At 37.5% G+C, this 26,843-nt stretch overlaps 1 protein-coding gene across 1 annotated transcript in view; it reads right to left on the minus strand.

The window, feature by feature from the left end:
* The window catches only part of LOC127809824 (protein MAEA homolog), a 53,410-nt gene that overhangs the window by 14,132 nt on the left and 12,435 nt on the right, over positions 1–26,843 (minus strand). The window contains exon 3 of the mRNA XM_052348955.1: positions 14,123–14,245. Coding sequence (XP_052204915.1) covers positions 14,123–14,245 — 123 coding nt within the window. The remainder of the gene's footprint in view (positions 1–14,122; positions 14,246–26,843) is intronic.

Below are 26,843 nucleotides of genomic sequence, written 5' to 3' on the forward strand. Positions count from 1 at the left end.
TGGAGCTGATTATAGGTGCAGCCTTAGATTATTCTTTCTTGAGTAAATTTGAAAAAAAAGGTTTGTCAATGGTGGTCTCTCCCCTTGTAGTTTGGAGATCAGGTTGGAGGGAGGATCGAGGTTCATGAGTTGGTGGAGTAGAGTCAAGTGCAGGTTCAAGCAGATGTTTAGGTTCAAATGCAAGTTGGTCGAGTAGAGGTTTAGGAGCTGCTGGCAATGGTTTAGGAGCTAGTAGAAAGTTAGGAAGGAACAGCATAAAATAGGGTTCAAACAACAGTAACATCCATAGAAACCAAAAAAATTTTAGTCGAAGGATGATAGCATTTGTACCCTTTTTGGGTAGAAGAATAGCCCACAAAGACACACTTAAGATCTCTATGATCCAACTTCCCCCATTGAGGGCTATGAACATGAAAAAATGAACACACCCGAATACCTTAGGACTAAGCTAATTCATGGTAGCAAGAGCAGGATAGAAATGAGATAAAATGGCCATTGGAGTTTGAAAATGTAACACTCGGGAGGGTAATCGGTTGATGACATGAGTGGCAATGAGGATAGCTTTCCCCCAAAATTGTTTAGACACATTTTTGTGAAACAACAATGCCCTAGTAGTATCTAGGAGATGGCTATTCTTTCTTTTTGCAATCCCATTCTGTTGAAGGGTAGAAACACATGAGGACTCATGAATAACTCCCCGTTGAAGGAAATAGGCGAAAAGGGTTCGGTTGAAATAGTCCCTTGCATTGTCTGACCTAAACCATTTGATTTGTGCCCCAAATTGATTATAGATCATAGAAAAAATATTGGGAGAATATCACTCACATTAGATTTTGATTTAAGAAGAAAGACCCATGTAATCGTTGTGTAATCATCAAAACTGTTGAAGGACAAAGATGCGGCCAATCCTAAAGGATTAAGGAGATATTCTGTGGATGAGATAAGAAGAGGATAATTCTCCCGAATTATCCTCAAGCTGATATATGAGTTAATCTTGTATATCTTATATATTATCTGTAGATTAGTTAAAGTTATTTCATCTTGTAATCTTGTGCTAGAATTTAGGAGTTCATCTAACAGTTGTAAATTAGGAGATAAGTTTGTATCAAACTAGGAGACTTGCGTATTTAATTATAGCTACTAATGGAGGAAGGATAGGGTAGTTTTCATTGATTTACCGAATTTCTTCATGGTATCAGAGCTCAGTTCCGAGTTTCTGTGGCCACCGATTATTTAGAGTTCTAATTGTAAAATAACTCTTTAACTTGCACTATGGCTGATGATTCAACAACTAGTACGAAAACTTCTATCCCTCTTCCAACAAAGACCAGTCTAGTCCCTACAACTTCTTCACATCCTCCCGCAACCTTCAATGTATCTTCCCTACAGATTACTTTACACAAGTTGAATGGAACCAACTTCCAAGAGTGGTCCCAATCAGTTATGCTTGTGATTAAAGGAAAAGGGAAGGTAGGCTATCTAACCGAAGAAACCATAAAACCTAGCCAAGATTCATCAGCATATGGAGTATGGGAAGCTGAGAATGCCATTGTCATGGCATGGCTAGTGAATTCAATGGAGTCGAAGGTAGGAAGAACTTACCTCTTCTACAAACGGCGAGTGCGATTTGAGAGATTTATTTAGATCTTGAGAATACCGCACGAAGCTTTCAAGTTCGATCCACCATTCAATCAACAAAGTAAGGTAAGAACACAGTAACTGACTATTACAATACCTTGATTGAATTATGGCAAGAGATGGATCTCTTCCATGAGATCACATGGGAATGCTCAGATGATGGGAGAAAGTATAACAAGATGATGGAGAAAGAAAGGATATTTGACTTCTTACATGGTCTAAATTTAGATTTGGCAAGGAAAGGGCACAACTTATGTAGCAAGGCTAAGATTAGAATCAGTTCTTTATGTGTCGAATTTGATATTTAACTTTCTGTCAGTAAGCAAGATTACTCAGGATAAAGACTGCTCGGTGATATTCTCTTCTTCCCATTGTGTTTTTTAGGACAAATCTTCGAGGATGACGATTGGCAAAGCTAAAGAGAAGGGAGGTCTATATCAAATCTCAAAACTTGATCAACAAAAAGAGTTTAGGTCATTTGTTCAATTCTCTTTAGCTGCAGTTTCAGAATCTAATTTAATGTTATGGCATCAAAGATTAGAGCACCCTAGCTTCGAGTATCTTAGAGTCTTGTACCCTTCAATTTCTATCAATAAAATTCAGGATTTCTATTGTGAACATTGCATACTTGCAAAACAAACTAAGAGCACTCATCCGAAACACTCCTACAAACCATCTCAGCCATTTCATTTAGCCCACAGTGACATTTGGGGACCAGCCAGACTTCCAAGTCTAACAAGCACTCAGTGGTTCATCACCTTTATTGATGATCACACACAAAAGTTTGTTGGGTCTTCCTCATGAAGGACAAATCTAAAACCTATATAGTTTTCAAGAGGTTTCATCTCATGGTCAAAAATGTTTTCCAAGCTTCCATTCATATTTTAAGAAGTGACAATGGTCGAGAATACTTCTCAAATGACTTTAATCATTATCTAAATGAGCATGGTATTGTTCACCAAAGCTCTTACCCATACAACCCCCCCAAAAATGGGGTAGTTGAGAGGAAGAATCAGCACTTACTTGAGATAGCTAGGGCTCTTATGTTCACCCAATCAGTCCCAAATTCTTATTGGGGAGAGACTGTTCTAACAGCATCCTATCTCATAAATCGTCTCCCTTCAAAGACCTTGAACTTTAAAACTCCCTTAAATGTCTTTGCTGAAGCTTTCCCTCACTATTCCAGGGCCTTAAACACTCTTTCTCGTAATGTCTTCGGGTGTACCTCCTTCGTACACCAAAACCAGTTAAATCCATCCAAGCTTGACCCAAAAGCACTCAAATGTGTGTTTGTTGGATACTCTCCTACCCAACAAGGCTATAAGTGCTACAACCCGACAACCCACAAGTTCATCATTTCTTGGGATGTCTCCTTTCTCGAGAATCAACCTTTCTTCCACAATACCACTCCAAATGAAAATCCAATAAACAATTGGAGTACAGTCATCTCAGTACCTCTCAATCCCCTTACTAGCCTACTTCCCTCCACTGAAGCTCATCAGCCTAGCCCTACCCATTCTCCAACATCCATCTCCCCATTCCTATATCATCTAAGAGGGGAGAAAGAGAAGACCGAAACTCAACAGGGTGATCAAGACCTGACTAAACCTCTAAAGGTCTATTCTAGAAGACCTAAGGTTGCTTTTCAGCCAACCAACCTATCCAACCTGGAGGTAAGTCTAGATAAGACAGTTGATATTGATGTCAATATACAGCAGCAGCTTGCTGATGATCTAAGTATTCTAATTGCCTTGAGGAAAGGTAAAAGGATGTGCCCCAAGCATCCTATTACTAATTTCGTCGGGTACTCAAAATTGTCTCCCTCTTTTAAGGCATTTACTTTCAGTTTAGACAGTGTAGCTATTCCTAGAAATGTTTATCAAGCATTGCAGGATGAAAACTGGAAAAAGGCAATTGTGGAAGAAATGGCAGCCTTGGAGAAAAATGGTACATGGGAAATTATGGATCTTCCGGAGGGAAAGAAGGCAGTTGCCAACAAGTGGGTGTTCACTCTGAAGTATAAATCAGATGGAAGTTTGGAAAGGTATAAGGCAAGGCTTGTAGCTCAAGGGTTCACTCAAACTCAAGACTTAGATTATGAAGAAACTTTTGTTCCCGTGGCCAAACTCAACTCAATCCAGATTCTACTGTCCTTAGTGGTAAACTTGGGCTGGAAACTGCACCAATTGGACATAAAATATGCCTTTCTAAATAGAGACTTAGAGGAGGAGATTTACATGAGGATACCATCGAGGTTTGAGAAAAAGAATACAAGAGATGAGGTATGCAAATTGAAAAAATCTCTATACGGCCTAAAGCAATCACCTAGAGCTTGATTTAAAAGATTTAGTGATATTCTATACAAGTTGGGATATAAACAAGGACAAGCGGATCACACCCTCTTTACAAAAATTGGGAAGGATGGAAAGAGAACAACTTTAATAGTCTATGTGGATGATATCATCATCACGGGGGACAATAACTAAGAAATTGAGAAGCTGAAAGAACAGTTAAGGCAGGCCTTTGAAGTAAAAGAGCTGGGGGAACTGCGATACTTCCTTGGTTTGGAAGTAGCAAGAAGTAAGGATGGCATTTTTGTATACCAAAAAAAGTACACTCTTAACTTGCTAAAAGAGACGAGCAAACTAGGGTGTAAACTAGCAAGTACACAACTAGAACCTAATTGGAAGAACAAAGAAGGAAAAGAAGAGCATCCAGTGGACAAAGGCATGTACCAACGGTTAGTAGGCAAACTCATTTATTTGTCTCACACAAGACCGAACATTACCTATGTTATGGGTATTGTTAGCCAATTCATGCATTCACCAACTAGGAGGCACTTGGAAGCAGCCTATCATATCCTTAAATATCTTAAAGGAACACCAGGTAAGGGTCTGCTATTTACAAAAAATCGAGACAGAGGAATAGTAGGCTATGCAGATTCCGATTGGGCAAGTGTTGTGGAAGATAGCAGATCCACATCTAGCTATTGTACAAAATTATGGGGTAATTTGATAACTTGGTGGAGCAAGAAATAGCAAGTGGTACCTCGTAGCAGTGCTGAAGCAGAGTATTGCTCAAGCAATTTGTGAGATGGTATGGGTGGAAAGGCTGATGAGAGATTTGTCTATACCAGTCTCATCTCCTAAGTTTCTCTATAGTGATAACAAATCAGCTATCAACATTGTTAACAATCCGATGCAGCATGACTGGATGAAGCATGGCCGAATTGATCGGCTTTTTGTCAAACAAGAGCTGGAGGATAGCAACATCAAGCTGACTTATGTCCCAACAAAAGATCAGCATGCAGATATTTTGACCAAAGCAATGGGAAAACAAGGCTTTGAATCAATAAGAAGCAAGCTAAGAATATTTGATATATATTCCTTAGCTTGAGAGGGGGTGTTGAAGGATAAAGATGCAGCCAATCCTAAAGGATTAAGGAGATATTCCGTGGATGGGATGAGAGGAGGATAATTCGGGATCCTCAAGCTGATATATGAGTTAATCTTGTATATCTTGTATATTATCTGTAGATTAGTTAAAGTTATTTTATCTTGTAATCTTGTGCTAGAATTTAGGAGTTTATCTAGTAGTTATAAATTAGGAGATAAGTTTGTATCGAACTAGGAGACTTGCATATTTAATTCTAGCTGCTAATGGAGGAAGGATAGGGTAGTTTTCATTAATCTACCGAATTTCTTCAGAAACAAACCAACACGCCCCAAAATCATTTGGAATGGTTGATGGACCCCATATATCACTATAAATCAATTCAAAAGGAGCATGACATCTGTTATTACTAGTAGGAAAAAGAGCACGTTGTGTTTAACAAACTTACAGACATCACAATGAAATTATCTAATATCAAGGCTTTTAAACAAAGAAGGAAATAGGATTTTAAGAGTGAAAAAAGCCCGATGTCCCAACCTATAATGATGCAGCCAAATAGTGTCCTTAGGGGGTATATGTGGTTCTGAAATGCATGTTAAGGGCTGGTTTCACTTGCCAACTAGTACTTTTTCAGATTTCTCAAGATAATATAAGCCATCCCTTTCCTTAACATATCCAATTATCAGTCCTGAGTCCTTGTCTTGAAACACAAAGCAAGAAGGGAGAAAAATCACTTTGCAATTAACATCATATGATAGTTTGGATATGGAGAGAAGCTTGGTGGACAGTTTAGGCACATGAAGGACATTTTTGAGGGTCAGGGGAAGGGCTGATTTTAATCTCTCCCATTCCAACTACTATGATCAAAGAACCATCAACTGTAGCAATTTTTCGATTGCTAGAACAAGGTGAGTATGAGTGGAAAAACGAGGAAGGAGTCATGTGGTTGGTGGTTTCGGAATCAATAATCCACAAGTCTTTAAAGGATGTATTGGAGACATTTAAAGCATGGGAATTTGAAGATTTCCCTAAGTGTAGCAATGAGTAGGTACCTGAAGAAGAGGGTTTGTCAAGAGTACTTAGGAAGTACCGTAGCTTTTCAATCTCCTACTTGTTGAATTCCTTTGGTTTGTGGGACTCTTCTTCACCTAGTGGGGTTGCCATATTGACTTGCCCCTGGCTCCGATGTTACTATTGTCCACCTTTGTTTCCACATTCTTTGCTCAATGGCTTCCCATGCAGCTTCCAACACATCTCCCTAGTATGCCTTGGTTTTCTTGCAGAAAGTACACCATATATTCTCACGGTTGTTGTCACTACCCGTGGATTTGAGACTTATTTTTCCATTCTCTCCAATCAGTTGGTCCTTCTTAAACCCACAACTTCCTTCATTTGCCACCATTACTGAGGCCTCAACTGGTTTTGGGTCCAACATGACACCCCACCTGCTTTCCTCGGCTAGAATAATTGAAATCACTTCATTAAGTGAAGATAAGTCATATTTGCTTAGGATTTGAACCCTCACCTGATCATACTCCATGTTGAGGCCTACAAGAAAATCGTAGGTGTGATCTTTGTCAATGAAAGCTTTCAAGGTGGCTGCATTATCACTGTTCTTCATCTTAATTACCCAGTAATGATCCATCTCTTGCCAAAGTCCCTTTAGGAAATTGGCATACTCAGTGACAGTTTTGTTTCATTGCTTCACAGTAGCTATTTTGGTCTTCAACTCGTAGATCTGGGCTGCTACTTTAACCTTCAAGTAAATTTGTTGGATAGACTACCAAACCTCCTTTGTTGTTGATAGAAACATGCAGGTGTCACTGATTTCGGATGCCATCGAACTCCACAGCCATGCAACGATCATGAAATCTTCTTCATCCCATGTTGCACAAGCTAGATCTTCCTTCATTGGTCCGGTCCCTATAATATGACTAATCTTTCCTTTCCCTTTCAAAATGGCTCGAATCAACTGGGACCATTTAAGATAATTTCTCCCATCCAACCAATAGGCAACACTGATTTGCTACAGTTCTCCCGACAGATGAAGCAACAGGGGTGCCAATGTTTCTCTTGTGCCATGGGAACTAACTTCATCAGTGGTGACTAACATCTTTGGTTAATGGGAAGGGCAAAGAAAAGAATGAGGCTAAGAAAAGAAAGATAAATAAGGTACCATCGCAATAATGAAGACTACTTGTGATGGTTGTAGTAGCAAGTAAGGCTAGGCAGCAAGTAAGGCTAGGCAACAATGAAAGCTGTGAGAATCCCACATCGCCTCAGCAAAGGAGACATTGGCTATATATAAGGAGGAGGATCCCTCCACCTATTAAGTTAGTTTTTCATATTGGAGTTCTATCTCTGACTTCTCACATGGTATCAGAGCCAACCTTTGGTTGGGGGACTACCCTCGGTCATGGTCGTGGACCAGTACCTTGCCCGATCACCTGGGTATGTATTAGTTACTGGAGAAGCTTCGACATGGGGGGAGTGTGAGAATCCCACATCGTTTCAGTAAAGGAGACCTGGGCTATATATAAGGAGAAGGATCCCTCCACTTGTTAAATTGGCTTTTCAGGTTGGAGTTCTAACTCTGACTTCTCACAAAGGCTGTTGTTGGTAGGCTAGGCAACAATAAAGACTCGAAAGGGAGTCCTAGGGTTTCTTGACTCTGATACTAGGTGGAAAAATATTGCAATAATTCTTATTGAACTGGTAGATACATATATACACATGGGATGCCTACCTAACTATGGAAACAAATCTCCTAATTGAGTGATCTCCTATTTATAGTAACATAGATATAAGGGTCATGCTATTTGTACAGGGAGACTTCTACAGATTGGGTTACAGGGCAATATTATCGCGATAAATTGAACATATTTTGGATCTAAACTGAAGCAATTTATCGCAATAAATTGGATAACTCAAATTGCAGCTGCTCGCGACAATTGCAGAGGGGCGAGGGGGTGAGGAGGCAGTGACGAGGTGGTGAGATGCAGTGGCAAGGGCAAGGCGGCAACAGTCGAGGGCGAAGATGTAGCGATGAGGGGGCGAGATGTGGTGGTGAGGGGCGAGGAGGAAGTGGGGGTGAGGTGGCAACACTCGATGGAGACCGCAAGAGCCTGGTTGCTGGAGGGGAACAGGAGATAGAGGAGAGAGGGGAGGAAGGGCAAAATGGTCAGCAAGGGAAATGGGAGAGAAGGAAGAGACGAGAGGAAAGGGCAAAATGATCTTTTCAACACCTTATAAACCTCCTGTAAAAACCCTATCTGTACAAATAGTTTTATCCTAGATATAATCACATCTTAATTACAGCTTTTAAATCTACAGAATATTGACCAATTATACATATAATTAAAGCCTTGACTCACAATAGTGCTTGTCCCTTGAATTCACCAATCCAACTTAAAACTTGAGCCTTTCCATGAAGCTTGAAACAATTTTCTCTCATGTGACATGGCTTCTTACAAAATGTGCACCAATACCATCCTTATTGGAGGGCTTAAGATAGTTAGTCTAATTCCCTATGGTTGTCCTTCCTCCATTAGGCTTCCTTGATACCATGGCAGACCCTTCGGTTTGCTAAGATTCAAGCATAACCAGGCGCCTACTTTCCTCGGTCCGAACAATAGAGAAGACTTCGCCCAATGGTGGCAACTTTCCTCTTCCAAGGATTTGAACTCGAACAGGGTCAAACTCTAGGTTTAGACCTGCTAGGAACTCAAATACTCGATCTCATTCAATGAACTCCTTTAGGGTTTGGGCATCCTCGTTGTCTTTCATATTCAGATTCTGATAGTGATCAAGTTCTAACCACAAACCATTCAGTCTATTGGTCCCGTTTGTTACAGCTTAATTAAATAAATTATAACTTCTAGCTTCTTAGATTATAGTTTCTAAAACTTAGAATAAGTTGTGAACTTATTTGTTGCAGCTTCTTAGAAGTTGTAGTTAAGTAGTTGTGGTGTTTGATATCATAAGCTGTAAAATAACTTATTTTTGTATAATTGTCCATAATATCCTTAGTAGTTATAGAATGATAATTTAAAAATTAATTAGTGTATATGTATAAGTTTCAAGTGTTATAAAAAAATTAATTAGAATATAGAGAGAGAGGAAGATGGGGAGAGAGAGGAAGAAATCTGAAAATGGAGATGGCGGTGGAGAAGAAAAACCCATGATTGCGTAGACAAGAGGGTAATTATTTGTTAAAAATAAGGGCAAAATTGTCACAAAAATGTAATCATTTAAGCAGAAGTTGTAAAAGTAGGGGTACCCCAGCTTTGAAAAAGCCAGCTTCTACCCCTTCTAAAAGCTAGTAGAAGTTATAAGTTATAATTCTATAAGTTAAAACAAACACTACATCCCAACTTTTTTGAAGCTAGAAGCTAAAAGTTACAACTTTTAAGCTGCAACAAACAGGCCCATTGTAATAATCAGTCATAGAAAAACTTGCTTGTTTCGTGGATGTGATTCTGATTTTGATTTCAAACATCAAGGCTACATCCTGCATTTTCGAGTACGTCTTCCGAATAGTTTCCCATACCTCTTGGGCAGTGGATAGAAACATGCAGTTGCGGCTAATTTCAAGCTGCATAGAGTTTCACAACCATGACATAATTGCCGAGTCCTCCTTATCCCATGTTACAAATCTCAAGTCCTCTTTTAGTGGTCCCATTCCATCAAGATGACTCGCTTCCCTTTACCCTTCAAGAATGTTCTCACCACTTTGAGACCACTATAGGTAGTTTCTCCCATCTAACCAGTACGACGAGTTAAGATTCTAAAAGTCACTCTCTACAATGTTGTGAGTGACTCCAGTCAGCATGTCGATGTTAGGATCAACTGAGGAGCGGCTAGGGTTGTTGGTTTCAAAGATTGAAGACATCTTTCAGAAACTAAAAGTGATGGGTCAACGAACATATCAGCACCAAACAAATAGGTTCACTATAAGGACACAGTAACTCGCTGAAGCAGGAAGCTACGACACTATAGGAGTCCAAAAAACAAAGATAGATGCCTAAATCAAGGGGCCGCCAGAACGAGGACATTGCAATGCCAGAGAGGAGGCCAAACTTACCAGGTTGCCAGAACCAAAGATAACAGAATGAGTAGCGATGATCGAGGGCGAGGGCTGAGCGACGACCGAGGCACCTTCTCGATCTAGGTCACCGAAATCTAGAGACCAGAACAAGTATTGATAGTCATCGATTGAAGATGATAGGCGACAGTCGAGGGTCGAGCAACAGCCAACAGTCGAGAGCAATGGACGAATGCAATGATTGGGGACACCTTCTCCATCAAGAATCGCCGACGTATGGGCAATTAAGGTCGACGAGAAAAAATGCACCTAGAGACGATGCGAAGATGGAGGCTTGATGGCAAAAACCCTAGGGACAATGTTAGTAGTGATGAAGGTAATGGCAATGAAGCCCAAAAACTAGTAGTGAAGGCCGAAGAGACAGAGACAACTGGAGACCACTTGGAAAAATGGATGACAATGAAGGCCGGAGGTAATAACACCTTAGGATGATTACCATAATTGCTTTCTCATATTTACATCATAGGGTAAATCACCCTACATATACATGTAGAAACTTATAAAATAGGAAAGATTACAAGAAGGAAACTATAAAGAAAGGAAACCTAATCAAATCTGTACAAAAAGGAAACTAATAAACATGGAAAGATTCTAACAACGAATCCCACAATCAAAGGAGATTGATTGGGATGTCCTAGTCAATTCAAATTGGTAATCAATTCAAATATCCAATAGTGACCATACAAGAAAGACAATTAGAAATGACATTATTTGTAATAAGATCATTGTGACATTTATTGAGGACAAGAATTATGAGACACAATCAACATAGTTTAGCCATGTGAGAAGAAAATCAATAGATGCTCATGTGAGAAGAGTGAATGGAACAGAAGAAGCTTGTAGTAAAAAGGATAAAGGAAAGCAAAGAAAAACATGGTGAGAAACTGTTAGGTAAGACATAAGTAATAACAACCTTACATAAAATATAGTAGAGATAACCTCAAAGCTAGAATCTATATATCCAACTAGGATTCTGACATAGTAAATTGTTGTTGGCAAGGAGTTTTAGATGGTTAATGAACCAAGTACTCAAAAATTTGGTCTTTTCACAAGTAATCGTCCAAAATCAAGTTATTTCTTATGCTAAGAACTAAAATTGAACCAAAAAAATGTATATGCATATGATTTGGCGAAGCTTAATTTAGTACATTAAAGTACTAATTTGAAGTAGGTTCACGCTATCTTTGTTTAGCCTAAGCAACCTTGAGCATTGATATACTTATCAAAAAGAATATAAGGGACCAAAAAACCACATCTTGAGGTTTGATCCACTTGATTGCCTGGATTCTGACCCATGTACTGCAAAGCAGCTATATGATGGTTGTAGGTTCTTAATCTAAAGCCTGAAAGCCAATCTCCCCCTCCCCCCCTCATGGAAAAACAAAAAACAAAACATTTGACAATGTGTTGAATCACTTAGGTAATATTAGTTGACAGTTACCAGAACTGCAACCAATGTTTAGGTTGATCTAGTAGAAGCTGGATTGGTTAATTCCTCAAAGTTTAAGTCTTACAGAGCAGTTAAGATTTTTTCTTTTAATTTTTATAAAGGAATTTTAATTGAAGTTGGAGAAATCCTAAATCTACAAAAAAGTTACAATAAAGTTACAATAAAATAAGTTTCAAGGTTTCAAGACATAGAAAGAGATATAGGAAATTAAGTAGGAAGGCATTGTAAAATAATTCCAGTGCGGTTCAATTCAAAGATTTTGCTGAACTTAGATATGAAACAATCCACACCTGCACCATAAACAACATCAAGAAGCAATGCATTCCATAAACCCTATCCTCAGTTGTGATACTGAATGCTATATCACCACCACTTGAATTCATCATCATCAATTGTACCTCAACCTAACCAAGTTAGGGTATATGGCATGGCATTTATAATGTTCATTGACTCCTAAAAGTCACAGTCACAACACGAACATAGTTGTCAAAGCGCAAGGTGCATAGGACCCAAATTAGTGCTTAGGGCCTAGGCGCGAAGCACAAGCCTCAGGCACATTAGGCACACATTTATTCAAAATGCTTACAAAATATTTAAACACTACTCTTTTCAATATGCATGAGGTAGATAGATGCAAACTCATAAAATCATAAATGACAACTAACCAACTCTATAATAACAACTAATATTATTGCAAAAAAAACAATTACTTTCTTTTACAATTAGTTTCTTCTAACTGCAAAAGAGATTAGAGAAAAAATGCTAGTAGAACACATTGCAAAAAACAATTACAGGAAAAAAAAATTAGTTTCTTCTAATTTCTTTTGCAAGTAGAAGAAAGAAAAAAAAATACAGCAGAAGACAACACAAAAAGTTACAAAAAAACAATTAGTTTCTTTTAAATTGTAAAAGAAATTAGAAGAGAGAAAAAAAAAAATCAGCAGATCACACAATGAAAACATTTGTTTCTTAGCAATTAATTTCTTCTAAATTGCAACAAAAATTAGAAGAAAGCAAAAAAAATTAGAGTAGAGCACACAACGAAAAACAATTACAGATAATGTGAGAACCGAACACTGGCCCAATAATCGCTCAAATACTCTAACCAAAGCCAATCACACACATTCACAATAACAGAAAGTAATTAATAGACAAAATTAAAAAAAGAAATAAGAAAGCAAACCACAATGCAGCACACCCGATTTACCTTGGTTCATGCCATAGAAATGGCACTACATCCAGCACTCCAAGAAGAGAACAATCCACTAAGAACTTTGGAAATCAATACAAGAATCCCTCACTCGCCTTCTCTTATCTCTCGAATACAATCCTCACATGAAAAGACTCCAAGAACTATACTCAATCACAGCTCTCTATCTTTCCTCACTGCACTCAATATAAGAGAATGGAATGACAATTGATTGATCGATGATTGCAGGTCCCTATGCCCTTCTATTTATAAACTGAAAGGGCGGACCTTCCTAGGGGAAATAACTAACTATTACAAAGTCTAAAAAACCCCTACTAGTTACAGTAAATTACATCTGAGTCCTGTAATCTAACTGCCAAACGATCATCCTTAATATTTTCCGATGTCCTCTAGACTTCCATCATATTAACTCGGGTAAAACATCAACAAATAGAATTAGTTTATTCTAAATTGAAAAAGAAATTAAAAGAAAGAAACAAAAATGAAGCAAAACACAGGCATGAGTAGTTCTCTAGTAAGTGGACATCACTGTCAAAAAATCCTAACAAATGGGAGATCAGACAGACCTCCAACTTAGGCCGTTAGGTTTGCCTCTCACCAATATACAAGAATATGCAATCAAATCAACAAGAAATAATATCTAAGATGGCACATGGACAAGAAACGGAGTTTTAACACACTTAAATATATATAGAATGCACCTCGAGCCTTACGCCTTGCATGAGGCACACGCCTAGGCAATGCCTCAAGCATGGAGCGGCGCATCAATAGTGATGAGGCACATAGAGCTACACCTTTGTGAGCCTCGCCCCATTGACAACCATGAACGCAAATTTATGAAAAAGAACAATGTTGACAAATTTTACATCAGACCATTCCTAACCCAACACTCTAGTAAATGAATGATGAAATAAAGTTCCAATACCATCTTCATATGGAAAAGTTTCATTCACGTGTATCATCACCACCACTCGAATTACTTGTACTATTTCCATTCAAGTGCCACTCAATTCGAATGTTTCACAAGATATTTAATAATCCACAAGTGCACCATAAATCCAACGCATTCCATAAACCCTATCCTCAGTTGCGATATTGAATGTTGTATCACAACCACCACAACTACTTGTATTATTTCCATTCTTACTTTTCTATGACAGAAAGTCAAAGAAGCTATTTAGTAGCTAATTTAATTGAGAAAGCATGGATAACTTTCATGACATACTGTTTCACAAACCACTTATGCATGTTCATAAAAATAAGAAAAAACAATGAGAGAAAACTCTGCCATCTCAGCACTTAATACAGCCTGAAGCTTAGTTGATACCTTAGACTTCTTCAATCTAGACTTGTTATCAGAACACCAGGCTAGAGCAGGAGCCACCTCTTTATTTTGGAGAGCTTCAATCACCTTTTTCGCCTCATAAAATACATCAATGTCAACAAGATCCTGGTCCAAGAAAATCAACATTAAATGGCATACATAAAATGCATAATAGGAAAAGTAAGTACGTATTAACTGAAGCCCCTCTAGAATATATTCATTCAAATTTGTAGGGCCCTAGTCAATCTTTAACACATGGTGGGGCAAGGTATTTTTTGTCAATCATAGATGACTTCTCTAGAATGGTTTGGGTATATGTAATAAAATCAAAAGATGGTACTTTTGAAGCTTTTAAAACCTGTAAAACCTTAATAGAGAATCAAAAATGTATGAAAATCAAGATCATTAGAACAGATAATGAGCTTGAGTTTTGCAACAAAAGAATTTTCCCAAATGTGTAAAGAAAATGGCATCCTTAGGCATTTAACAGTCATGGGTAACCCTAAGCAAAATGGCCTACCTGAGAAAATGAATAGGACCCTTTTAGAAAGGGTGAGATGCATGTTAATCCATGCTAGGTTATCCAAATCATTTTGGGGAGAAGCTATTACAACAATTGCCTATGTTATTAATAGGTCACCTTTGGCTGCAATAGGGTTTAAAACACCCTACTAAGTATGGAATGGCCATAAGCCAAGCTTAGAGCATCTAAGGGTATTTGGCTGCATTGCTTATACACATGTTAAGCAAGGGAAATTGGAGCCTAGAGCCAAAAGGTGTCTATTTATAGGTTATCCAGCCGGGGTTAAGGGATATAAGTTATGGGACCTAGAAGAAGGATTGCCAAGGACTTTGGTGAGTAGGGATGTGACATTCAGGGAGGATTCTTTCTTAAAGGATGATAAGGTAGAGTTTCAAAAGGATAGGAAGGGAAAAGCCAAGGCTGTTGAGGTGGAACAGCAAGATCATGATGCTGCCATGGATAATCCCATGGATTTGGCAGCAGATCAACACACTGATAGTGCTGATTTCCCTATGTCCATGGACCAGCAGGGTGCTGATCCTGATTCCCCTACCTTAGATAGCTTTCAGCAAAGTGGCAGTGATGATCCCTCAAGTTCTCAGAGGTTCCAACCTTCAAGTAGTGCTGGACCTTCAGGTTCAGATAGTTCCCCTAGTTTAGGAAGGTACAATGTGGCAAGGGACAAGCAAAGGAGGGAGGTTAGACCTCCTATAAGGTATGGGTATTCAGATTTAGTCTCCTATGCATTGTTAAGTGCAGAAGAGACAGCTGGAGATGAAACTCTTTCATATGAAGAGGCTATGAGATCAAAGGATTCCAAGTTATGGCTGGATGCCATGAAATCAGAAATGGAATCTCTGACTAAGAATAAGACTTGGATTTTGGTTGATAGACCCTTAAATAAAAGGGTGGTAGGTTGTAAGTGGTTCTTTAAGATTAAAGAAGGGACTAGTCAGGAGCAAAAACCTAGGTATAAAGCTAGGTTGATTGCAAAAGGATTCACCCAAGTTGTTGGGGTGGATTTTAATGAGGATTTGTCACCGATTGTGAGACATACCTCTATTAGAATCTTGCTTGCTATGAATGCCCATTTCGACTTAAGCCTAGAGCAGATGGATGTGACCACGACATTCCTTCATGGTGAGTTAAAAGAGGAAATTCTAACGGATTAACCTAAGGGATTTGAGGTTAGGGGTAAGAAGGAGCAAGTATGTTTGCTAAAGAAGTCCTTAGATGGACTTAAGCAGTCCCCTAGGCAGTGGTATATAAAATTTGATACATTCATGATCAACCAAGGCTTCAATAGAAGTGCCTTTGATTGTTGTGTCTATGTTAAGCATACTTCATCTAAAATCTCTATTTATCTCCTCCTTTATGTGGATGATATGTTGATTGCTAGTCAATCAAATGAGAAAATTCATAGGTTAAAGCTGCAATTCAAATCAGCTTTTGAGATGAAGGAGTTAGGAGAGACTAGGAAGATTTTAGGGATTGAAATAGTAAGGAATAGACAAGAGAGGTTAATCCAGCTATTCCAAAAGGCATACCTAGAGAAATTGATTAAGAGATTTCAAATGCATGATGCAAAGGAGGTAAATGTTCCCTTTGCACAACATTTTAAGCTATCCCACAACCATTCACCTAGTGATGAAGAGAGCATGAGAGAAATGAGCAAGATTCCCTACTCTAGTGTTGTAGGTAGCCTTATGTATTGTATAGTGTGTACTAGGCTGGATTTAACCCATGCTATGAGTGTTGCTAGTAGGTTCATGGCTAATCCGAGTAAGGAGCATTAGGTTGTGGTTAAGTGGATATTTAGGTACCTTAAAGGATCAATATACATAGCTTTAGTTTATGGTGGAACTAGTGTAAAAGATGAGCCTAATATACTAGGATTCACTAATGCTGACTATGCAGCAGATTTGGACAAAAGGAGGTTATCTACTGGGTATGTATTTAAGCTATGGAATGCAACCATAAGCTGGAAAACTAGTTTGTAATTGGTAGTGGCCCTCTCAATCACCAAGACTGAGTATACAACTGTTACAAAAGCTATAAAGGAGGGCCTATGGTTGAGAGGTTTAGTAAGTGAATTCCTAGGGAGAGATATTAAGGCAATCTTAAAGTGTGATAGCCAAAGTGCTATACACTTGGCTAAAAATCAAGCACACCATGAGAGAACAAAGCACATTGATATTAGGTATCACTTTATCAAAGAAATACTTGAAAAAAAGGAAATAGATTTGATAAAGGTAGTAGGAGAAGAAAATGTTGCGGATATGTTTACTAAAGCAATACCTATGTCTAAGTTACATCATTGTTTGAGACTCTTACATGTTTATCTTTGTGAATGAGCGTATCTTATGCAAGTCCATGTGAAGAACAGATTCACAGGAGTGAAGATTAGGCTACACTCTTGGTAATGGTGGAGATTTGTTGTAGTTTGCATTGAGTTTAAGCCCTAGAAGAAACCAGTGAAGTTCGTAGTATCAAGCGGTGATGCGGACACTGATCAATACCCGGCCCAAACCAAGACTGAGCTGACCACGCCGGAATAGTACCACCAGAACAGTATTTTAATACTTCATATGTTTTAGGATTGTAGTAGCACTAGAACAGTATTTTAATATTTCATATGTTTTAGGATTCTACTTCATGTTTCTACTTGATTTAGGATTCTATTTCACGTTTAATTAGATTTTGCCCACAACCATTCACCTAGTCATCACTCAAGCGGAATTTGCCTACAACAATGTCGTGCATAGCTTAACAGGAAGATCACCATTCTCCATCGTATATATGAAAGTTCCTAATCATGCATTGGATTTGGTAAAATTGCCAAAGGTACCAGGTTTCAGTGTTGCAGCTAGTGACTTAGCCGAGCACGTTCAAGCAGTTTAGGAAGATGTCAAGCAAAAGTTGCACAAGGCGAATAAGAAGTACAAGGCAGCAGCTAACAAGCATAGGAAGCACAAGGTATTTGCGGTTGGAGATGAAGTCGTGATATTCTTAAAGAAGGAACGGATTCTAGCAAGGAAGCAGAACAAGCTCAAGCCAAAGAAATATGATTCCTACAATATTACAAAGAAGATCAATGATAATGCTTATGTTGTGGATTTGCCTAATCATATGGGTATTTCCAAAACATTCAATGTTGAGTTATCATACCCGGATCATAATTCAAGGACGAATTCTTCTCAAGTGGAGGTAAATGATACAGACACTGATCAAGACCCGGCCCAAACCAAGGCTAAGCCGACCACGCCGGAATAGTAGCACCACAACAGTATTTTAATACTTCATATGCTTTATGATTGCCGGAATAGTAGCACCAGAATAGTATTTTAATACTTCATATGTTTTAGGATTCTACTTGATTTAGAATTCTACTTCATGTTTCTACTTAATTTAGGATTCTATTTCATGTTTGATTAGGATTTATTTTTATTAGAATTTTAATTAGATTTTGTTTACAAATATTAGATGGATTTGGATTATCCAAATACTATAAATATGTCTAGGATCTAGAGTTTGTAATCAAGTTTTCTCAATACAAATTTCAGCAACCTATTTGGGTGTTCTTAGCAAAACAGTCTTGTTTTTGTTTCTTCTTGAAAGCCAAGCTTTGGTCATTGAAGTTTGTTCTTTCAAGGGTTTATTTTGGTGTTTTCTTCACACACGAGCTACACGCTACGTCAAGCGACAAATTATTCCAAGTATAGTTAAGTACTTATATATGGGGGTTATAATAGGAAATGTGTAGTCTTTTATTTCCCTTGTAACATCCGCCCATAATGTCTATAAATAGAAGTCATAGGGCAGCCGTTTGAGGGTGACCATTCATTCTGGTGTACGAGTGCAGTGTGTGCAAACAAAAGCTAGAAGAAAGATAGACTTTGTAATCTCCAAGATTGACTATACTCGTGTGTATGTGTGAAAGGGAGTGTACTGGTTTCATTCATTCTAGTGGATTGCTCTTGGATCGAAGAGGCTAGATGTAGGGTTGCTTTCAAGCAATCCGAACCAAGATAACTTGCGCTTGTTTACTTGTGTGGTTTGGTTGTTTCTATCTCAATTAAATTTTGTTCTTGCATTTTAGTTTCTTATTTCTATTGTTGGTTTTGATTTCGACTAAGAGTGTGAGAGATTAGCATTGAATTGAGAGGATCCTAGTGCTCCTCATCATAACAAGGATTCAAGAACTTGCAGCCTAAGAACCAAGCAAAAGCATACCTCTCAACCAAAGAAGCAAAGGAGCCAACTAAGAAAGCTAAATCTACTGTCTTCTCAGACCTAGGAGAATTGAATGCGGAGGAAATCGAGAAACTGAAATCTTTCTTAAAGACTCTTCAAGGAGAATGTTCTTTGGCTCAAGCAAGTATGTGCTTTAATTCTGAACTCTCTATTACCTCATATACACCTAGGAATGAACTGTGGATCTTAGATTCTAGAGTTACAGATCACATGACACCTAACCTGAAAGTGTTTGAAAATTATGAACCAAAAACCTGCTCCAGAAATATCACAGTAGCTAACGACCACTATTCCTATAGTTGGGCAAGGGAATGTATGTTTGAACCCCTCTCTACCTGCCCAACATGTGCTTTATGTGCCTAGCCTCTCCACTAATTTACTTTCAGTTCATAAGTTTACTCAAAGCCTTAATTGTCGTGTGATATTTTCACCTCATGATTGTGTGTTTTAGGATCTAGCCACAAGGAGGATGATTGGCGCCACTAAGGCACTAAATGGGTTGTACTACCTACAAAGGAGCAGTGAGTCACCTGTAAGAGATCAACCTAACCTAGCCTGCTCTTCCTGCTCACTTCTACTCAATCTGATGTTTAGCTTCAACAATTTAGATTAGGGCATCCACCTTTTTCTTTATTAAAAACCATGTTCCCAAATCTGTTTCAAGGTTTAGATATCAATAATTTTCACTGTGATGTGTGTGAATTATCTAAACATCATCGGGTGCCTTATGCTATTAGAAATAAACTCTCTTTATTTCCTTTCTCCTTAGTGCATTCTGATGTGTGGGGGCCTTCTAAAGTTCTCAATTGTTCTGGGGCTAAATGGTTTGTCTCGTTTATTGATCACTGCACTAGAATGACTTGGGTATATTTACTTAAAGATAAAACAACCATCAGTAACATCCTACCTTTGTTTCATAGCATGATTCTCACTCAAGTTGGACTTTGATGCCTTTGTACGGACTATACGTTCATAGTTACCTCTTGCATGTTAGCTCGTTGGAATAGTTAGAACATTGTTTGTTGTTAGACATGTCCCATATTTAAAGAGACATCTTATATCTCTTAGAGAATTAGACAAAAATGGTTACTCTTATAAAGGAGTTGGTGGAGTTCTTAAGGTAACAAAAGGCTCTCTCATATGCATGAGAACTGATTGATTTTGATTCCGGTTCTTGAAACTAGAATCGTGGGAACCCAAACTGGAACCGGTTTATCATTTCTTTGACTAATTATTTATTTTGAGTGTTTAAACGTTAGAATGTGAATAATGATTAGAATGTTGGAATTTGAGTGATGATTATAATGGTTTAAAATTATAAACACTCAAAATTTCATTATGATAGAGCAAAAACTCATTTGTCCCTTGTATTTTTGAATAAGCCAAAAAAAAAAAAAATCCAAAAATGTGAACAAGTATTTATCTTTCATTTTATAGCACGTTAATAAAATTTTGAGACAAAAAACGTTATTAGAGACGAGATGTGTTAGTCATTGGAATGTTAAAGATAAAAATGCAATGAAAATAAAAATTAAGGACTTAAATCTGATAATTGATAAAAGCAAAGGACATTTAATGCTATTTTTGTGTGGTGCATTTATAAAAAAAATGCGGTGTGAATATATTTAGCCTTGATGAAATAGTGCACTTGAAATTTTGAAAATGAGAGTATAAAAAAAATTGACATTATGCATTTATTTTGAATAATTTGAAACCGAACTAGAATCAAAATCGAATTGAACGGTTTAGTTTCAATTGGCTAGAACTTTGCCTTACATTTCAAAATAAAAAAAGGCTTCAAAACAATCAATCTGCTGGAACTTTTCCATCTTCCCGCACACTCGACTGAAACTTCTATCTGCTATTCACGCTCGCTCTCGGCCGGAACTTTTCTGTGCTACTCACACTTGCTCTCGGCTAGAACTTTTCTGTCTACCCTTCCCTCACACTCGGCTGGAACTTTTCTCTCTACTGTTCACTCCATCACACTCGTTGGACTGCTATGGATAACTGTTTAATTTACTCCAACTCCAGCGTATGTTTCATCTATTTACTTCTTTAATGTGGTTTTTTAGAATATTTAACGATATTCTTCTTTGTTTTGTAGTGCATGTACAGCTATAGAGCAACTTTGATATTATTGTTGCTGATAGTGATGATTCAGATATGTGGCTGCATACTAGCATGGGTTCTGAAACTGGAAAGGCTTACCCCAATCATTCTCGTAAACTCGCAGCGCTTTGAGCTGGCGGCGGCCCCTCCTTCTCCAGTTGAAAGGAAACTATTTTATCTGGATGGAGACTGTAAGCTGAACATAGCAGCCTAATGGGGTGGGGGGTTGGGGGGAGGGGTGGGGGGGGGCCTGTAGATCGTTTTCTTTCTTTTTTCTTTTTTTTTTGGTCTAACTCTTTTGTGAACTCGAATTTTTTTGTGAAAAAATGCAATGTCCATCACAACATCTTTTTTTGGTTAAAGTCAGCTGTTGATGTTTGTAAGAAGATTAAGCACGCCATGTAAATGGTGATGGATGTTGCATTTTTGGATTGAACTCAAACATGTAGCCCAATGGGATGGGGGTTTGGGTAGGGGGGCTGTAGATGGTTTTTTTTTTTTTTTTTTGTTAAAATTTTTTGTGAACTCGTATTTTTTTGTGAAAAAATGCAACATCCATCACATCTTTTTTTGATTGAAGTCGGCTGTTGATGTTTATAAGAATATTAAGTACACCATGTAAATGGTGGTGGACGTTGCATTTTTGGGTTGAACTCAAACATGTTAGTAATGTTAATGTTTATATTGGTGTTATGTTGACTTGTGTTAAATGTATCAAGTATATGGTTGTGCCCACATGTGGGTTCTTTCTTAAATAAGGGTTAATTCAAAATTGGTCCAACTAGTTTCAAACCAAGCATGGATTTTTTAACAGATAAGTACTGAAGGAGGGGTCCCCGACACCCCCCCCCCCCCCCCATTGGGGTACATGTTTGAGTCCAATCCAAAAATGCAACATCCATCACCATTTACATGGTGTGCTTAATCTTCTTACAAACATCAACAGCTGGCTTCAACCAAAAAAAGATGTTGTGATGGACATTGCATTTTTTCACAAAAAAAAAAGAAAAGAAAACCATCTACAGCGCCACCCCCCCCCCCCCCCCAATTACACTGCTATGTTTAGCTTACATTCTCCATCCAGATAGAATAGTTTCCTTTCGACTGGAGAAGGAGGGGTCCCCAACAGCTCAAAGCGCTACGAGTTTACAAGAATGATCGGGGTAGGCCTTTCCAGTTTCAGAACCCATGCTAGTATGCAGCCACATATCAGAATCATCACTATCAGCAACAATAATATAAAAACTGCTCTATAGCTGTACATGCACTCCAAAACAAAGAAGAACATTGTTAAACATTCTAAAAAACCACATTGAAGAAGTAAATAGATGAAACATATGCTGGAGTTGGAGTAAATTAAACAGTTATCCATAGCAGTCCAGCGAGTCTGATGGAGTAAACAGTAGAGAGAAAACTTTCAGCTGAGTGTGAGGGAAAGCAGACAGAAAAGTTCCAGCAAGTGTGAGGAAAGAGCAGACAGAAAAGTTCCAGTCAGAGCGAGCGTGAGTAGCACAGAAAAGTTCCGGCCGAGAGCGAGCGTGAATAGCAGACAGAAGTTTCAGTCGAGTGTGCGGGAAGATGGAAAAGTTCCAGCGGATTGATTGATTCGAAGCCTTTTTTTATTTTGTAATGTAAGGAAAAGTTCTAGTAGATTGATTGATTGATTTGAAGTCTTTTTTTATTTTGTAATGTAAGGAAAAGTTCTAACCAATTGAAATTGAACCGTTCAATTTGATTTCGATTCTAGTTCGGTTTCAAAATATTCAAAATAAATGCACAATGTCAATTTTTTTTATATTCTCATTTTCAAAATTTCAAGTGCACTATTTCATCAAGGCTAAATATATTCACACCACATTTTTTTTTATAAATGCACCACACAAAAATCACATTAAATGTCCTTTGCTTTTATCAATTATCACATTTAAGTCCACAATTTTTATTTTCATTGCATTTTTATCTTTAACATTCCAATGACTAACACATCTCATCTCTAATAACGTTTTTTGTCTAAAACTTTTATTAACGTTCTTTAAAATGAAAGATAAATACTTGTTCACAGTTTTGGATTTTTTTTTTTTGGCTTATTCAAAAATACAAAGGACAAATGAGTCTTTTGCTCTATCATAATGAAATTTTGAGTGATTATAATTTTAAACCATTATAATCATCACTCAAATTCCAACATTCTAATCATTATTCACCTTCTAACGTTTAAACACTCAAAATAAATAGTTAGTTAAAGAAATGATAAACTGGTTCCAATTTGGGTACCCACGATTCTAGTTTCAAGAACTGGAATCAAAATCGATCAACTCCCATGCATATGAGAGAGCCTTTTGTTACCTTAAAGACTCCACCAACTCCTTTATAAAAGTAACCATTTTTGTCTAATTCTCCAAGAGATAAAAGATTTCTCTTTAAATATGGGACATGTCTAACAACCAATAGTATTCTAACTATTCCAACGAGCTAACACACAAGAGCTAACTATAAACGTATAGTCCGTACAAAGGCATGAAAGACCAAAGGCAAAAGTCACTTTTTACATTTTTACTTTTCACCTATAACCCAAACTTTACAACATAATTCAATTGAGTCCCACATAATCTATATAACTTCCTATTTTAATCCAATTTGGTCCCTAATGATTTATTTTATTCCAATTTTCCTTTTTTTCAAATTAAAATTAGATAATAAATATCCCAATCTTTCAAATAAATTCAATTAAGTCCTAATAATTTTTAAAATTTCTAATTTCAATCAATACAGTCTAACGAAATTGGTTGACATTATTAATTTATTTATTTTTTATTCAATTATCTTGGTTGACATTATTAATTTATTTATTTTTTATTCAATTATCTTGGTTGACATTTTTAATTTATTTATTTTTTTAGTCAGTTACCTTTTTCTAATGTTATAAGCTAACTAGCAACTACAATGGGCAGAATAAGGAAAACTTTAATTAACGTCTTTTCAAATATTAGTTATCTAATTTTGCAAAAAATAAAAATGTAATCAGAATTCTTTAGACCAAAGTATAAAGTTGACCGTCTTACTTTTCCAGTAAAAATAATCTTTAATCCTTATTTCTTCCCACCAACAGTTGCAATACATCTCAAGTACTGTTACAGTTTTCCAATACCATTTTTTTTTTTTACTTTTCTTCTATATTTTTTTACTTCTCTTCTCTATACTGTATAAGGAGCTTAATTCAATTGGCAATATTCATCCAAGAGTGATTATATTGCCATCACGATTTTTAATTATCACACCACACTTCTAAATATTTTTTATACTTACACAAGTGTTTAAATGATTAGAATGTAGGAATTTGAGTGATGATTATAATATTTTAATAATCAAGGGACTATTTTAACAATTACCTCAATCAATCTTTCCAGCAAAAGGGGATTATCCATGAATTCTCGTGTGAAAAACCCCCAGTAGAAATATGAGGCATGTCCTAAATGCTCTCTTGCATTAACATTCTATTCCAAAGTCTTTTTGGGGTGAAGCAGTGCTAACTGTAGCCTACCCCATTTCAGTGTCTCTCTTCTCACTTTCCAGAAATTGGTCTCCATAACTCTCTTCCTCTCAAGGTGTTTGGGTGTGTGGCTTTTGTTCATGTCTCTAAATATCACAGGGATAAGTTTGATTCTCGAGCCCTTAGATGTGTCTTTCTTGGCTATTCTCCTACCCAAAAAGGGTTTAAGTGCTATCAGCTTTCCACTCGAAAGATCCTTGTGTCTAAAGATGTGACGTTTGTTGAAAATCAGTCCTTTTGTAAGTCTCCTACTTCCGGCCCTCAGGGGGAAATTATAGCTGGTGACCATGATCTACCTAATTTGGAAGGCTCTTCTTTAGAATCTCTACCACATCAGCCACATTCTTCTCCAGATCCTATTTCCTCTGGCTTTCCTACTTCTCCTAACCCCAAGTCAGCAGAATCAAGAGACTTGGAAACACCTCCTGATTCTCCAATATCAGTCCAGCCAAGAACATCTCCTGTTAGGTTCAAAGGCTCACAATATGTGTACAAGAGGAAGGATCAACCTAATTCATGTGCCAAGCAGGGCCCATCATCTGTCCCAAGGTCAGGTTTGGAACTAACTCAGTCCTCTGATTTTTCTGACCCTATACACAGTGATCTGGATTTATCTATTGCTGTTAGAAAGGGTGTTAAGAGCTGCACATAGCACCCCATAGCCCATTACATTTCTTATCACAGGCTTTCCCCTAAACACAAAAGTTTCCTGTCTTCCCTTGATTCCATAGCTATTCCTAAATTGTAGAAGAGGCATTATAGAATCAGAATTGGATACAAGCTATGAATGAAGAAATGAGGGCCTTGGAGAAAAATCAAATGTGGGAAATGGTGCTAGACCTAAGGGCATTCAATCTGTAGGGTGTAGATGGGTAATTAATGTGAAATACAATGTTGATGGCACATTGGAAAGGTATAAAGTCTGGTTAGTAGCTAAGGGGTATACACAAACTTATGGCATAGATTACTTGGAGACATTTGCACCCATGGCAAAAATCACTACCGTGAAAATCCTCCTATCTTTAGCTAGTTGTTATGGCTGGGAGTTGAAGCAATTAGAAATAAAAAATGCCTTCCTACATAGTGATTTATAGGAACAAGTCTTTATGGAGCCACCACTTGGTTTCACTAATGGAGTATCAGGTCATGTTTGCAAAGTAAAAAAAAAAAAACCCTTTATGGGCTGAAGCAATCCACGAGAGCCGAGTTTGATCAGTTTTCAAAAGCTATGAAGGAAATGGGGTATTGGCAAAGCAGGAGAGATCACACTCTATTTATCAAGCATTCAAAGAAAGATACTCTTAACAGCTTTACTTATGTATGCAGATAACATTATTATCACTAGAAATGATGGTGATAAACAGAAGCTATTGAAGGAGAATTTGGCCCGTGTGTTTGACATTAAAGACCTTTGCAAACTTAAGTACTTCTTGGGAATCTACTCTAAGGATGGTATATTTCTTTCCCAAAGAATATATACCATGGACCTATTGGAAGAGACAGGGCTACTAGGTGGCAGGACAGCAAGTAAATCCTTGGAACCTAATCTGAAGCTAGGACCAACTGACAATCCAGTGGTCGATAGGGGGAGATATCAGAGGTTATTGGGTCGATTAATCTACCTATCTCACACCAGGCCTGACATTGGATTTGATGTTAACTTGGTGAGTCAATTTATGCAATGAAAAGAATTTTTTGTTATCTTAAATCAACACTGGGGAAAAGTCTATTATTCAAATCAAGGAACAAATTGGAAGTTATAGGCTACACTAATGCTGATTATGGAGGCTCTCTTGTGGATAGACAATCTACTACAAGCTACTGTGTATTCTTGGGAGGAAATTTAGTGTCTTGGAGAAGGAAAAAATAGAATGTAGTAGCTCGGTCTAGTGTTGAAGCTAAGTTTCGGGCAATGGCTCTTGGTTTTTAGTTATTGTGGCTGAAAATTGTGCTAGATGATCTACGAATTCTTAGTCATGATCCAATGAAATTGTTTTGTGACGATCAATCAATAATCAGCATTGCACATAATCCAATGTAACATGACCGCACCAAGCATGTTGAGATTGATTGCCATTTCATCAAAAAGAAGCTAGAAGCTAGAGAAATTTGTCTACCCTTTGTTACTTCAAAAAACCAATCCAATGTAACATGACCGCACCAAGCATGTTGAGATTGATTGCCATTTCATCAAAAAGAAGCTAGAAGCTAGAGAAATTTGTCTACCCTTTGTTACTTCAAAAAACCAACTAGCTAATTTATTAACAAAAGGTCTGCCTATCAAG

This window comes from Diospyros lotus, chromosome 9 (genome assembly GCF_014633365.1).
Source record: "Diospyros lotus cultivar Yz01 chromosome 9, ASM1463336v1, whole genome shotgun sequence".
NCBI lineage: Eukaryota > Viridiplantae > Streptophyta > Magnoliopsida > Ericales > Ebenaceae > Diospyros > Diospyros lotus.